This window comes from Danio rerio, chromosome 3 (genome assembly GCF_049306965.1).
Source record: "Danio rerio strain Tuebingen ecotype United States chromosome 3, GRCz12tu, whole genome shotgun sequence".
Lineage (NCBI taxonomy): Eukaryota > Metazoa > Chordata > Actinopteri > Cypriniformes > Danionidae > Danio > Danio rerio.
Genome location: NC_133178.1, coordinates 60,025,750 through 60,041,548, shown reverse-complemented (window position 1 = coordinate 60,041,548; position 15,799 = coordinate 60,025,750). Strand labels below are relative to the sequence as shown.

The following is a 15,799-nucleotide window of genomic DNA, read 5'->3' as shown; positions in this document are numbered from 1 at the left end:
TGAGCATTTCATAGGTGGGCCTTCAAAAATTGATCAGAGAAAGAAGTGGGCTCCGAAGTGAAGAAGGTTGAGAACCCCTGCCGTAATATACAATGTCAACCCAGAAAATATACTACTTTAAAATCTTAAACTTAATCATTCAAGATTAAGGACCAATCTCAAGTCAATTTTTACACCCCTACCCCTTCCCCTTGGTCCTTGAAACAGAGTGTGAAGGGGAAGGGCTTTATATGGACCCCTAAGGAAAAGGAGAACACTACAACACCCGCACACGTCATCATATGTCGCAACAAGCTCTCCAGTGTCCTGGAGAGTTTAGTTCCAACCCTTATTAAACACACCTGAACTAACTAATCAAGATCTTACTAGATATACTAGAAACTTCCAGGCAGGTGTGTTGAAGCAAGTGGGAGCTAAACTCTCCAGGACACTGGCCCTCCAGGACCGAGTTTGGACACCCCTGTGCTAAGGGAAAGAATTGGGATTGGTCCTAAACGTTGTTGGAAGATAAATCAAGGTCCCATAATGCAATTCAAAAGCATAAGTAAAAAATGAATCACAAAATATGGAAAACTGCTTATTTACAGATCCTTTACAGTTTACTATCAGTAGTACTTTACTTTAGTGTGCTTTACATTAGTATTCTACTCCAAAAAATAGTCACACCAAGACTGTTTGTATAAACCGACATGTGGACGAACAGCGTGACTAATGAGATCAGTCTGTACTCATTGTGTGTTTTGACTGCTAGTAAGAAGTGGGTCATTTTCTTACACAGCTTGTGGCTCCTTAAACTTGCCCACTTGCTGGATGTGATACATCAGGTCTCCGCCGTTAATGTACTCCATTACAAAGTACAGACGATCCTGACAAAAGACAAATGAGACAAATAGTGCAGGTGCAGAAAATATCAAGCACATCCCTGTTTTTAGCACTGAATCAATCCATCTACTGTCCTTAAATGCCATTGATATGTCAAGACACTCTGTAACAGACACTTTAGTGACCAGCTTTTGGCGCCTTTATTTCCTTCAAAATTAGAAAGTCGATTACATTCACATCCCAAACATGCACATTGACTAATACATTACCTAAAAATGACAGCATTTCTGTAATGGGGTTCATCAGTAAGGACTTCCTGCTAATTCAGAGGCAGTGTCAGAAAGTTTTGGGCCAGTGAAACATTGGGACAGAAATTCATATATCTGTTTAAGCTTTTACATCCACTTTATGGTCCGCAAATTGATTCCCTTGACCGTAATGTGCTCTTGTCACTAGCATGTATTCAGCTCAGGATCATTGGAAATATGTGCATCAGCTTACTTTTTTTTTGTGAAACATAACATATGTTGCTCTAGGTTTCGGAAGACAAATCCACTAGAGGGCGCTGTCTATTTTTTGTGAACTTGAAATACATTACTTTGGGTACATTTGTTGTACGTTTCAGATACACATCCTTTTTGTACACATCCAGCAAAAGACAGCACTTGTCGTACAGAGCAGCTAGCAAACCACTGACCAAACCCTTCACTAAATCCAATCAATAGTGTTTTTGTTCTACAAATCACTCATAGGATTTATGTATAACCTACTTTCCTAAAAACAAAACACTGCACATTTGTAAACAAACTAAGGGTGCTTTCACACCTGCCTTATTTAGTTCGATTGAATCGCACTAGAGTTCGTTTGCCCTTTTGGTGCGGTTCGTTTGGGCAGGTGAGAATGCAGCAATCGTACTCGAGTGCGCACCAAAAGTGGACCAAAAAACCGTACCGAGACCTGCTTGAAGAGGTGGTCTTGGTACGCTTTCAAACGAACCCTGGAGCGGTTCGTTTGTGGTGAGAATATGATTCGTACTAAAACAGGTCCAACCGCAAAAAGTACTGTGTGTTTTGGACTAATTCAGCTGCCGTAGACCGATGCGCTGTGAATTATTCCTCCGTGTCACCTTCCTCTGACACCAGTTGTGTTTAAGAACTGATAAACCCGCAGGGAGTTATGCTGTTTGGAGTGAAATGCGAGTGGACATGATGGCTGATTTGCTGTCTGCATGCAGCTCATGAATATTTAGCGAGGGCATGCTGGGATCTGTTGGATTATTCATGAGCAGGATGCCCTCACTGAGAGCAGCTGCTGGGGTTCCTGGAGGAGATTCTCCTGTCCGGCACATACAAAACCCCCAATACAAACACTGCTTATTTGTGCTGTTTTCTATGTCAAACATTAAACGGAGAGTTTAATGAATTTATCTAACACAATGAAAAGATTTTGAAGATTTTGGAAGAAAAATGTATAATACTTACAATATTTGCTGACCCAGAGACCCTAATTCTGAGAGAAACCCTGAATAAATAGGCTTTCCATTTGTATGTATGGTTTGCTAGGATAGAACAATATTTGTCAGAGATACCGCTATTTGAATATCTGAGGGTTCAAAAAGAAAAATCCCCTCTCTAAAGTTGTCTAAATGAACTGCTCAGCAATGCACATTACTGATCAAAAATTAGGCTTTCAGTTGGCGGTGATAGCTTAGTGGTTAGTATGCAGACATACTATGTAGCGCAAATTGACTTCGGGGGCCCCGAGATTGAATCCTGGATCATGGACCTTTACGATCCAGTCTCTCTTCTCTATCCAACTTCACATATCTACCTATAGTTCTGTCAATAAAAGGCGAAATGCCCCAAAATAAATATTTAAAAAGTTATGTTTTCTTAGTAGAAGCTGTAGCTGATCAGGCACTTTGCATTAGGGTGCAGTGCTAGTTTGGAAAAATGCTCTTATTGTTTACCTACACTACTAGTAAGTAGTTACACTACTAGTGTAATGTGATATTTTAATATCTTCTTTATGGAGGATCCTAATATACAATCATGTGAACAAGTTACAACACCTTGTTGGATTTGACGAGTTTCCATATCAGGACATATCAGTTAAAAAAAAACTCACAAAGCGTCATTATTTATTTAACAAAAAATATAGCCATGGCTGACAATCGAAAGACAGCTTATGATTCAGATAACTGTGAATCAACTTTTCTGCAGTTTTCTGCACAATCCTTTCAACAGCATTTCAGTCAGAATGAGCTCCGGACTTCACGGGGACCCGGAAGGGATTTGATGGTGGAGAAAAAAAATGTGTACATTTTGAGGTCGGATAGATAAAATTTTGGGCGCATATGCGATTAAAATGGTCGCAATTTGGAGCCCAGTTATACCATTAGTAAAACAACAGATTTATTGTTGGCCTAAAACGTTTGCACAGTAATGTATGTCAGAAACAGAAAAAGCAGCATCATTTTACTGTCAGAGATTTTTCTCAGAGCATCGCATCCATTGCAGTGGACATGGTGAAAAAAAGAAGACGTTTTTTTTTTTTTTTATGTCTAATGGTTAATGGTATTGTAACAGTAAATGCTCCAAATGACAAACACACACAGCGAACACAGAGATGCATTTCTCACCACTGTCTGGAAGCAAGAGTGTAGTTGTGTGAGGAAAGGTGGCTTTTCTCTTTGGGCCAGAACTCTCTTCTCCACCATTGTGCACTCCACGTCATCATCCTGGATCACCACATCCTTTTTCAGGATTTTAATAGCGTATAACTCCTCTGTGGACTTCATCTCTGCCAACATCACCTGTGTGTGACACACACATTTTTGGAGAAGAGTTAAAAACACCTATGGGGAATTTTAGAGGAGCATTTTGTATCTCCAAGTTTTGAATAAGAACCCAAATTAAATCAAGCCTTTGTCAGGGTTCTGCCACTCTGGTCTTGTAAATTCTTGTTTTGGTGGCAGAGCTCTGACACTACCCATGTCTGGTCCTGTTTCTGTCTCTGTGTGCAAGTGTTTGTGTTTGTTCTGTCAGCATCGCGCTGCTTTATTCTCGGCGCCTCCGTCTAGTTGGTTTCAGTTGTTTGGTGCTGAGATGAAGCATGCGCGTTGCTTATGCGTGAGCGCACAGTAAGATGTTTATCTATCGTGTCCTCGTGTCTTGTGTCTCTTGTCAAAGCACGTGGCTCGGTGTTTACATTGTGGTCACGTGCTTTGGTCGTGTGCTTCAGTGTTTTGTTTTTGTTGTCATGAACATGCGGTAAATGAGTTCTCTCATTGGCTGCATGTTCTTGTCCTGTTATGTGAGCGCATGGCTTGTGTTGTCTCTCTGTGTCATGCGCTCTCCCGTCTATTGTCTTATCCCACCCTCCTTGTTAACTCATTATTAGTTAATTGTGTTCACCTGTTTGTGTGTTAATTTTCTACAGTTATAAACCCCTCACATTTGCTGTCCTGGGCCAGTTCGTCATCACATGTCGTTGTATGAAGTCTTGTCCTGTTGTGTTTCCAGTCGTCATCCTTGTCAGCCTGCCCAGTCCTGTTTGTTTGTGTATGTATTTGTTTTGTTAATGTTTTCCCCCTCGGCGTAGTTTATTTTGCATTTTATTTTATATTTATAATTTAATAAATTCCCCATTTTCCTGCACTTAAGTCCTCGCTCCTTTTTCCCCATTTCCCATCCACAACCCTGACAGCCTTAGGGACATTTGTCTTAAAAATATTAACTTTTTTGCAACCTAGTCACATTGTGGATATGTTCCCCTGTAAATACATCTGGAGAGCGCAAAATACTTCCTAGGAGCTATGTTGTTTTGCAGTTTTTGTTTTCGCAAATCTACCAGAGGCCGCTGTGTACACTTTTTCAGATCTCAAACTCCTCTAGCGAATGACATTCGTGCCTACCAGAAGTCTGACCGACCGATAACCACACCCACCCCCTTCCCTTATGCAGAGTTCAGACTGCATGATTTTCAAAGTAGCCGTGTCACAGATGTTTTCACACTGCATGACTATCTGGGCTAGCGTTTCGTCGCTGCTTTGTTTACACTGTAAGATGGATCGGCGACAGGGACTTTCATATTGGATGACTTTACAATAGGAAGAATCTTCAAAAACTTCATCCAAACTAAGTCTTACAGCCAAAAACACAGTATATCTTTTGTTATTAACTACATAACGAGAAAGAAGCCCTTAATGGGGTAAAAATTTACATATTTTCTCACCTGGGTTTGAAGGGAATTAGCAATTTCTCTTCAACTTTCTTTTTTAACTTTCTGTATGAAACATGAAACAGACACGGGTGCTCCTGTCAATCCTTCACTAGTTGTTCCTCCATTTCTTGGATCCAAATAAATTGAAAATGAGCACTTTTAACTTCTCACTCAACCTCCCGCTGGCCAGCAGGTACACACAAACACACACACAACTGAATGCTGCTCTCTCATTGGCTGTAAGCGATCACCGATGTTATTTTTAGTCAAAACTCATTTAACACGGCATGATTTAAATTCTCTCAGATTGTGTCTTGGTTAGTTCATACTGTGTGATTGTCACTCACGTGCATGAGCACCGATTTGCCTGTCATTTTAGGCATTTGTTGGCTATTTCCCAAAACCTGTCGACGAGTCAAAATCGGGGCTAAATTCATGAACTCGGCATGAGCCAACCAATAGTGTTTTGAAAAGCAATGCAGAAAAAGAAAAGCCATTGCAGCCACCTGATTTGTAGAAGGTTTTCAGATCTCACCACATTCTCACCCTGTAATTTACTTGTTTATTTTACCTTTTGCCTTTTGTTTTTGTTTGACCTGCTTTCTGGTACTGTTCTTCATTGGACTGAATCACCGTTGTCACGATCAACTCAACTCCGCTTTCCAAGTCCGTTGACATAATTGGCGAGCTACTGTTCAAACTGGTAACAGCGGAAAAGCCATCCACAAGGAGGTAGGTGGTCAGCTGGTAGCTCCCAAAAAAAAAACAAGCCAGCGGTGGTGTCATAATGCCTCGTAGCTATCGTTTTAAAGACGAAATGCAGCCAGACGTACATCTGGCAACATCATTTGTGCTCTCCAGAAATGTAGATGGGGTACATATTCACAATGAGCCTGTGTTGACTTTTGTATGTCCTTACGTTCTGGTCAACTCTGTAAAGGCATAATAATCTGAAAAACACTGATAAAAAAAGGCATGTGACTTGCTCCAAAAGATGTCACTTCCTCTGGTGGGAAACTCTAGAAGAAACTGAGGCTTCTCATTATTCTTGTCTCATTAATTTGTTTACAATGTTTGGAATACACTAATAATAGATTAATTATGTGTCAATTCTGTTACTTTAATATTTTAACAAATTTCTTATTCACTTCTTACAAGCAATAATACAATGCAAACACATGAAATTAAGTTTTAGACATGTGATATATGGTTTGAGGTTAGCATCATGAGCTAAAGCTAAAATGGTGGAAAATGTCAACTCTGTTATCATCAACTCTGTTAGGGGTTTAAAACGATTAACAAACATCGATTAGTGATAGAATCAAACATCCCCTGTTACATTTAACCATAACTTTTAGCCAGGACTGATTACTGTGCATATTTTAGATACATGACAATACTTCTTTTTTCAAATGTAATGTTTTTTTTAAAGAAAAGTTTTGTTGAATTAAAAAGTGCACCTATACATATATTTTCCTCGTTTTGACACATTAAAACATTGTGGCTAAGAAATACTTATTTGGTGTGGTCAGAGATCAGTTTGGTAAATCCTTAATTTTGAGCCGTAAAAAGTCATGTGAAATAAAAACTAATTGCGTTGCGACACAACCCATTTGCTCATGCACACTGAGCAAGCTAATACACAACACACACACAAGAAACTAAATGAATGAGGAGGCGTGTTGTGGACATAACACAACATCTAAATCAAGTCATCTTAGCATGTCAAAGTCAAGTTTGTGCATATAAAATATATTTCCCAACAAAAAAAGTGAGGCTAGTGAAAATGGCGAGTAACTAGTAATGTTGGAAATCTACATATATATATATATATATATATATATATATATATATATATATATATATATATATATATATATATATATATATATACATACATACATACATACATATATATATATATATACACACACACACACACACAGACACACATATATATATATATATATATATATATATATATATATATATATATATATATATATATATATATATATATTTATACAACAGTTCTGTCTGGTTCTCGAATCTGATTGGCTAATAGCCGTGATATATTTAAGTAATGTCAGCACCCGTACAGCCTCTTTACACTTTGTGTATTACTATTGTATGCCCACATACAGCCAGCAAAAAGCAGACACTACAGATCTAAAGTTTAAAAGATGCTTGCTCAACTGTTTAACTGTCAGCTTATGATATGAATCCAACGTGGAAAAAAGTAGTTCCTAATACAAAAGGGTTTTTGAGACTTTACGTGTTTGATTTTGTTTTTATATACACAATTATGCCGTCAAACTGTTATATAAACGCAATATCACACTCGTAGCAGTGTAATATGGCTGTATATCGGTACTGTTAGGAGCACTAAGGCAACGCACGCCTCCCACCAGTGCCGATATACAGCCATATCGCACTGCTACTCCTGTGATATTGCTCACATATATAATGCTCAATGTATATGAGTACACCCCTCACAAATCTCTCATTTAAATAAATAATTTTAATAGGAAGCTATACAATATTATATGTGTGCATATGCATTAGTTTAGTCAGCACTGAAGCCAAATCTGGAGTTAATCTAACAAAATAACTCATGATGATGGTATTTATGTAAATTTATATGTCAGGGACAAATATTAAATAAAGTTATTTTAAAAAAGCAAAATAAAAAAAATGCATAAAATCTTGTTGAAATTTTTGTCATTTGTAATTTTCCCCCAATATTTCATATGAATTTAAATGTATTATCTTTTTATATCTAAAGATGTTTAGTGAATAAATATTTTTTATTTATTTATAATATTTGTTTAATAAATAAGTTTTGTTCAAATGCACCAAAATATATGATCTATATTCACTGAAAACTGAATAACAATATTAATTTTTAAAATAGGGTGTACTCATTCTGTATATTCAAAATGGGGTGTGTGTGTGTGTGTGTGTGTGTGTGTGTGTGTGTGTGTGTGTGTGTATATATATATATATATATATATATATATATATATATATATATATATATATATACATACATACATATATATCACTATATATTAGGGATGTAACGGTATTGTAAATACTGTAATACCGCAATATTATTTTTTTTCGATATTACCGTAGTCGCATGACTCTGTAAAACTATAGGTCTTCTGAGAAAATTTGCTCAGGCGAATGAAGCGAACGGGAGGTAGCGGAAATTACAATTCCCATCAGCCCAGGCTTGGCCATAATCCCTTGCGGTCTGTTGTCGCTACAGATCCAGTAATGCGGAAATGGAGTGTGCTGCTAGAAGCGGGGATGAAAAAGAGCTGGAAAACGCTTAAGCGGGTGTTGTCGCCGCGCGCGTACTGAATAGCGGTGTTGTCGCGCGATTTCTTATCAGCTGTGTTGTCGCGCGCGTACTGAATAGCGGTGTTGTCACGCGAGTTCTTATCAGCTGTGTTGTCGCGCGCGTTCTGATCAGCTGTGTTGTCGCGCACGTACTGAATAGCGATGTTGTCGCGCGCGTTTTGATCAGCTGTGTTGTCGCGCGCGTTCTGATCAGCTGTGTTGTCGCGCGCGTTCTGATCAGCTGTGTTGTCGCGTGCGTTCTGATCAGCTGTGTTGTCGCGTGCGTTCTGATCAGCTGTGTTGTCGCGTGCGTTCTGATCAGCTGTGTTGTCACGCGCGCGTTCTGATCAGCTGTGTTGTTGCGCGCGTTCTGATCAGCTGTGTTGTCGCGCGCGTACTGAATAGCGGTGTTGTTGCGCGCGTTCTGATCAGCTGTGTTGTCGCGCACGTACTGTAAAGCGGGGAAGGGGGGTTGAGCGCGCATACTCAAGAGCGGTGTTGTCGCGCGCCTACTGAAGGCCGGGACGGAGGGTCTGTCGCGTCGCGGGGGCACTTTTGATCATTTTGGAAGGGCACTTTCTATCCAAGACTAAAAAGGGCATGTGCACTGCACAGGTTGAGCCCTATGTGTGCATGTGCCTGCAAGTTGGGGAATACGACTAATAACAGTCATGGGGACTGCAGAAACACAGCACACTGTTCAGATTGATGCAGACATGAGACCTCTATCTCACTCATGGCTTGTCCTCTCAAGTCGGGGAAAGACAATGCACAACGTTACCCACTGCTGTCAACCGGGGCCAAGTCATATCTCTCTTGTCCCAGAATCCTCAGTCCCAAATGAGAGGGTTTTTTTCTGTTGCAGGGGACATTGTAAATGCCCAGAGATACCAGCTTTTACCAGATTATAGTTATATGATAATTTTCCTATAAACCCATCTCTATCTAAGTGAGTGAGTGAGTGATTAAATGTTGAATGTGATGAGTTTTCAACAATACTAAATTGAAACTTTATTTTTTTACATGGTTTAATGATTTTTTGTTATTAAAATTGAAGTTCCTGTTTCAAAGCTTACAGATAGATGGCTAATTTGTATGTCATTGACACTTTTGGCACTTTTTTGGAGTATTTTCATAAGTTTTGTTTTTTCCTGTAAATGATTCAATAAATACCGTACCGTGACATTCATACCGAGGTATTACCGTACCGTGAAATTCTGATACCGTTACATCCCTACTGTAGAGTATAGAGTTATGCGAAATTTTCTAACAGAAGGATATTACAGATGATCTTTCAGAAAGTGACTGACCTTCCCAAAACTCCCTTTGCCAAGAAGAGCCAGGAAATGGAAGTCATTGAGTCGAACTTTGTCCATGTTTCCGGACGGTAAACTGAAGCGTCGGTGATCAGTGGGGGTGATGACTTTCTTTCCAGGACCGAGCTTGGCTTTCTACAAGAGTAATGGAGAGTGGTCAATAACAGACACATATTCACACAAGAGTTTCTACAACAATCTGCAAATGAAACTCTGTGACGTGCTCAGTGTGGCATTCGGTATAAACGTGCTGTTACTGTGCGGAAATGACAGAACATGCAGAACAAAGGCTGAAAAAAAAAAAAAACGTCCACAGCTGCTGGAAGTGGAGATCTGGAAACATACAGGCTCCCAATTAGCTGTGATTGGTACCTTTTTCAAAACATGTTAGTACACCAAAAAAACTCGAGTGAACTCGAATGTACAGAACTCTAAAGTCTTGATTGAGTTAAAGGCCATTTATATGACATTGATTCAGTGGCTGAAGGTCACACAGTCGCTGTTAGCTTCTCCTCCATCAGGCGCATCGCAACACACTGAGGTTTATAATCTTTCAATTTGATTGCATTGGGGTGCATCTCAATCAGCTCTTTTGTTCAGTAGTCAGTGCACTCATCAGGTCGTCAGCCATTTTAAGTGCTGTCACAATCGCAAAATTTTTCCATTGCATTGAAACATTTGCATTGATACGCGCAACACTTAAAAAATGACAGTTTTGACTCTGTTTGTTCAAACTACTTAGAGCTGAAACAACACAACTCTTGAGTTTTTTTTGGGGTCAACTTAATTGTTTTATGTTCAATCCACTTACATTTGTACAAATTAATAAATTGTTTCATGCTGTCCTAACACAAATCAATTGTACCTAGTACCAATTGAAACCCAGCAATTTTTATGTGCCCTTAGCAGAAGTTCAGAAGCACATAAATAAATCACGATAAACGTAACAAGTGAGAGACGTTTTAAAATAGTTGGTTATTCATTTATTATTATTTTTTTACATTAGCAAACATAGCTAGATAGATTAGAAAAAAATAGCACATTTATAATAGTTAATATATTTATAATAGTTAAAATAACAGCGTATGCGCCCTTAGTGGAAATTCGGAAATGTGAAATAAGAATCCCATGACCCAAATCGTTAAAAGTAATGACAAATGACAAATTTTTTAAAAAAATCTGTATTTATTTTTAACATAAACGAACATAGCTATAGGAAATATGTAGCAAACTTTCATAATAGTTAATTTTGTGTTACAGTGTACGAAAGTTCGAAAGCACAAAATATGAGTCACGTGACCCAAATTGTCAACTGTAACAACAAATCATAGATGTTTTTTCTAAAAAGTAATCCGTTATTTATAGATTTTTAGCATGAACGAACATAACTAGATAGCTTTAGAAAAATACAGCATACATTTATAATAGTTTTTTTTTTTTTTTACAGTGTATGCGCCCTTAACGAAAGTTCGGAAGTACGAAATATGATTCACAAGACCCAAATAGTCAAACATAATAAAAAACCAGAAACTTTTTTTTAAACTAATCAGCTATTTATTTATTTTTAGCATGAACGAACAGCTAGATAGATTAGAAAAAAAAACAAAAAAAAAAAACTAGTAAACATTTATAATAGTTGAATTTTTTAAAAGTGTGTGGAAGTTTGGAAACTAGAAAATATAAGTCACGTGACCAAAATCGTTAAATGTAACACCAAATGACGTTTATATATATATATATATATATATATATATATATATATATATATATATATATATATATATATATATAAATGTCATTTGGTCACTGTATACATATATATATATATATATATATATATATATATATATATATATATATATATATATATATATATATATATATATATATATATATATATATATATATATATATATATATGAGCAATATCACATGAGTAGCAGTGCGATATGGCTGTATATCGGCACTGGTGGGAGGCGTGGGTTAGCCTTAGTGCCCCAACAGAGATAAATATAGCTCAAAAATATAATTCAGATTATCTTTATCAGAATTAATGAAATGTATTATTTAAAGACATGAATAATATAACACGCCTTCACGTCGCATGAAAATCCCAATGAATCATCAGCTTTAATAATAGAAAAGACAGCTATTTAACAGAAGAGCCGCTTAAGTTTCTGAGGTCAGAGGAAGACAGATAACCCTCATTCAGTCAGTGATGAGGAAATGACACACAATTATCAGGGGTTTCACATGCTAATTTAATTTGAGGCAGCTGTTGTAAATCCTCTCACGCTGCTAATGAAAGTATTGGAGTGCTGCTCTCTTAATATCGTCCTGCCGAAATAACAGGTGTGCAAACAGATGCAGTGCTGGTCCTTCACAATAATGATGCAATAGGTATTAGTAGTAACCAGTGCTGTGATTTACTATAGTTGTTTTTGGTCTAGGTCTGCGTCTTAGGGAAAGTTCACTGTGCTGATGTGGAGATCACTAATAGATGAATCTGCTTAATTCACATGCTACACTGAAAAAAAAGATACTTTCAAATAACGGTAGGTAAAATTACTGTAATTAGTTAGAAATAGTGTTTCCTCCAAATATAATTTAGCTTGGGGTTCAAACAATCATTTTAGTCTAAATCAACAATATTTATTATGGTCAAGAGAATAAATTACACTCTCAGAAATAAAGGTACGGGAGCTGTCACTGGGGCAGTACCTTTTCAAAAGGAACATATTTGTACCTGAAGGGTCCATAATGGTACCTAAAAGGTACTTTTTAGGTACATTTGGGTACTATTATGCACCTTTTAGGTACCCCTGTGGACTATTTGGGTACAAATATGTATCCTTTAAACAGGTACTGCCCCAGTGACAGCTCCCGTACCTTTATTTCTGATTTCTGAGAGTGTACATTCACACAAAGTAAAAATAGTGTTTACTATAAAAAACAGTATATATTTGTCTTATACGTATTATTATAGTATACTAAACAGTATACTATAAAAAATATATATATATATACATACAGTTAAAGTCAGATCTATTACATAACATAAAACATAATAGTTTTAATAACCCATTTCTAATAACGGATTTAATACTAATAAGAATAACGGATGCCATGACAGTAAATAATATTTTTCAGCTGAAGGTGGCATTTAAAGGCTTAAATAGGCTGTAAAAATACGGTTTATTGCTGGCAGCTGGGGTCTCTAACTAGGCAGGTTAGAGTAATTAGGCAAGTCATTGTATAACAGTGGTTTGTTCTGTAGACTATCGGAAAAAAAAATAGCTTTAAGGGGCTATTAATTTTGTCCTTAAAATGGTGTTTAAAAAATGTAAATCTGCTTTTATACTAGCCAAAATAAAACAAATAATAATTTCTCCAGAAGAAAAAAATATTATCAGATATACTGTGAAAATTTCCTTGCCCTGTTAAACATCATTTAGGAAATATTTTAAAAAGAAAACAAAAAAATAAATCAAGGGGGGGGGCTAATAATTCTGACTTCATCTGTATATGGTCTTATCACACAAAAATACTTTAAACTTGTCTGTATAGTCTTAGACATTTTCTTAATATCAAACTTAAGCTTTGAGTTTATGATGACACCTAGATATTAAAATTCACTTACTTCCTTGATTTCCTTTTGGTCAATTTGGATTTTAAATACTTCTAATGCTTTGTTTTTTTTTTTTTTAAGGAAAACACATTGAAAGTGTTTTGCTGTAGTTTAGAGTTAAACAGTTGTCCTGCAGCCAGTGGGAAATACAGACCAGTTGCTTGGTTAACATTTCTCCAGCCTTCTGTGGAGTTTCTGCTGTTATATAAATAGTTGTATCATCAGCATACATGTGACAACCAACCTCATTGCAACTTTCTGGTAGATCATTTATATACAAACAGAAAAGTAATGGTCCCAATATTGAGCCTTGTGGTACACCTAATTAGGATTTTTAGTGTTTACTTCACACCGTTAATTTGAACACATTGCTGTCTATAATCCAGGTATGACTTAAACCAGTTTAGAGCTAGTTGTGAAAAGTTAAATTGTTTCTATTTATTCATAAGTACTTCATGATTCACGGTATTGAAAGCCTTTTTAAAGTCTAAAAATACTGCTCCCACAACCTTTCCTTGATCCAAGCTGCTTTTTATCATATCTGTAAAATGTTGCCATTTCTGTTCAATATTTTGGTCAAAATCCAAACTGCTTAGAGTTCTGCTAATTACTTTCTTCCAAATATTTAATTAATTGTTCAGCCACTAACTTTTCTAAAACTTTGGATATTACTGGAACAATTGAGATGGCCCTATAATTAGACACCTCATCAAACTCCCCAGAATTAAAAACAGGGGTCACCACTGGCATCTTAAAAAATTGTGGAAACTTACCAGATTTAATAGACAGATTTACCAAATAAGCTATTGGCCTTAGCAACACTGAGCTATGATTCATTTATATATATATATATATATATATATATATATATATATATATATATATATATATATATATATATATATATATATATATATATATATATATATATATATATATATATATATATATATATATATATAAAAGAAGCATCCAACACAAAAATATCTTTATCTTTTGAACTATTTTTTTGGATTAATATTGTCTTTAATTTTACCTTCATCAACCTGTGAAATATAAAAAGATGATAAACTGAAAAGATGATAAAGCATGTGTGTATTTACTGTACATATGCGTAATAAATATATACAGTACACACACAAATATATGTAAACACAAATGTTTATTTCGGATGCCATTAATCCTGATTAATATTTGCCAGGCACTAAATTCATTAAGATAATTCAGAACAAATATTGTATCAAAGTTTGTATCAATATAACTACAATTCCTTCACTGCTTTGTGTTGCATTCAATTTGTTTCACTCTGATGAAACTTCACGCGGTTACATATATCTGATTCCGCAATTTTATCCCTGCTTATCTCTGCTAAAGTTCAGCTTTAAAATCATTTACATCATTATTAAGTTTCATTTTTTCGGAGAACAAAAAATAAGATACTTTGAAAAATGTTGGAAAACGGTAACCATTGACATCTATGGTATTTATTTTCCTAGTATGGAAGGCAAAGGCCGCTGGTTTCCAACATTCTTCAAAATATCTTCTTTCGTGTTCATTAGAGACACTCATAATGCATTGGAAGCACTTAAATAGTGAGTACATTTGTCTTTTCAGGTGCACTATTGCTTTAAACTGCTTTGATTATAAAGTGCTACAGAAACACACACCAAAGCTTTTTTTTTTGCCTAAACAATGAAACAATAATTAAATATTATGGATCTATTATAACATGCATACATTAAAAGTCTGCAAAACTGGCATTTCATTAGCACTGAGCTCTGAGAAATGGTGAAAACTGAAACGCATCCATTATATTATCATGTGCTGCCCTCTATTGGAAGTCTCATGCAAACCCAAGCACTAGGTTCAATCAGAGAAGAGCAGCGTTAACGTGTCCGCTCATGTGTGTCATTCGCTCTGGATGCACATGAAACATGCTCAGGGTCCGGGGGAATTAACCTTCTATAACTTATAGAAGGCCCAGGCAGATCACAAACAGCCAAAAGATCATCTGCTGTCCTTCAGCTTCTGTGCTCTGCTCATTTACTAACAACTGCAGCCCTTCCCAACTGGAATTACATGGGTGTGTGTGTGTGTGTGTGGTGTGTAAAGTGTTTTGTGTACTGTATATCTGATGCATTTGATGGGAAATACATTTTAAAAGTACTAATTTATTGTTTTATTGGATTTTAGTCAACTGGAATGTCATACGTATCAGTGATGCTATGAGAGATTGGTATTTAATAGGGTACAGTATCCACTTTTTCTTGTACCCCATGATACTTTGTGTAAATTATCGAAGTAATATTGGGTAAACTGTAAATAGTAAGTGAAGTATTTTAAAAACAGAGGGACAGTGAGGGACGATGGACACAAAAAATGCCAAATGTACGTCTCATTTGGAAGTGCAACCCATAACTTGATATGTAGAGGTGCTAAAAAGATAACTATAAAATAGTTC

At 36.4% G+C, this 15,799-nt stretch overlaps 1 protein-coding gene across 7 annotated transcripts in view; it reads right to left on the bottom strand.

Annotated features, from left to right (window-relative positions):
• Positions 1 to 15,799, bottom strand: part of prkcab (protein kinase C, alpha, b) — a 317,535-nt gene that overhangs the window by 48,104 nt on the left and 253,632 nt on the right. For all 7 annotated transcript variants that reach the window (XR_012401256.1, XR_012401258.1, XR_012401257.1 and 4 more), the window contains 3 exons: positions 9,705 to 9,845; positions 3,464 to 3,637; positions 775 to 866 (listed from right to left, as the gene is read on the bottom strand). Coding sequence is in view for 4 of the 7 variants with exons in the window: in XM_009299810.4 (XP_009298085.1) it covers positions 775 to 866; positions 3,464 to 3,637; positions 9,705 to 9,845 (407 nt within the window). In the remaining 3 variants the exon portion in view is untranslated. The remainder of the gene's footprint in view (positions 1 to 774; positions 867 to 3,463; positions 3,638 to 9,704; positions 9,846 to 15,799) is intronic.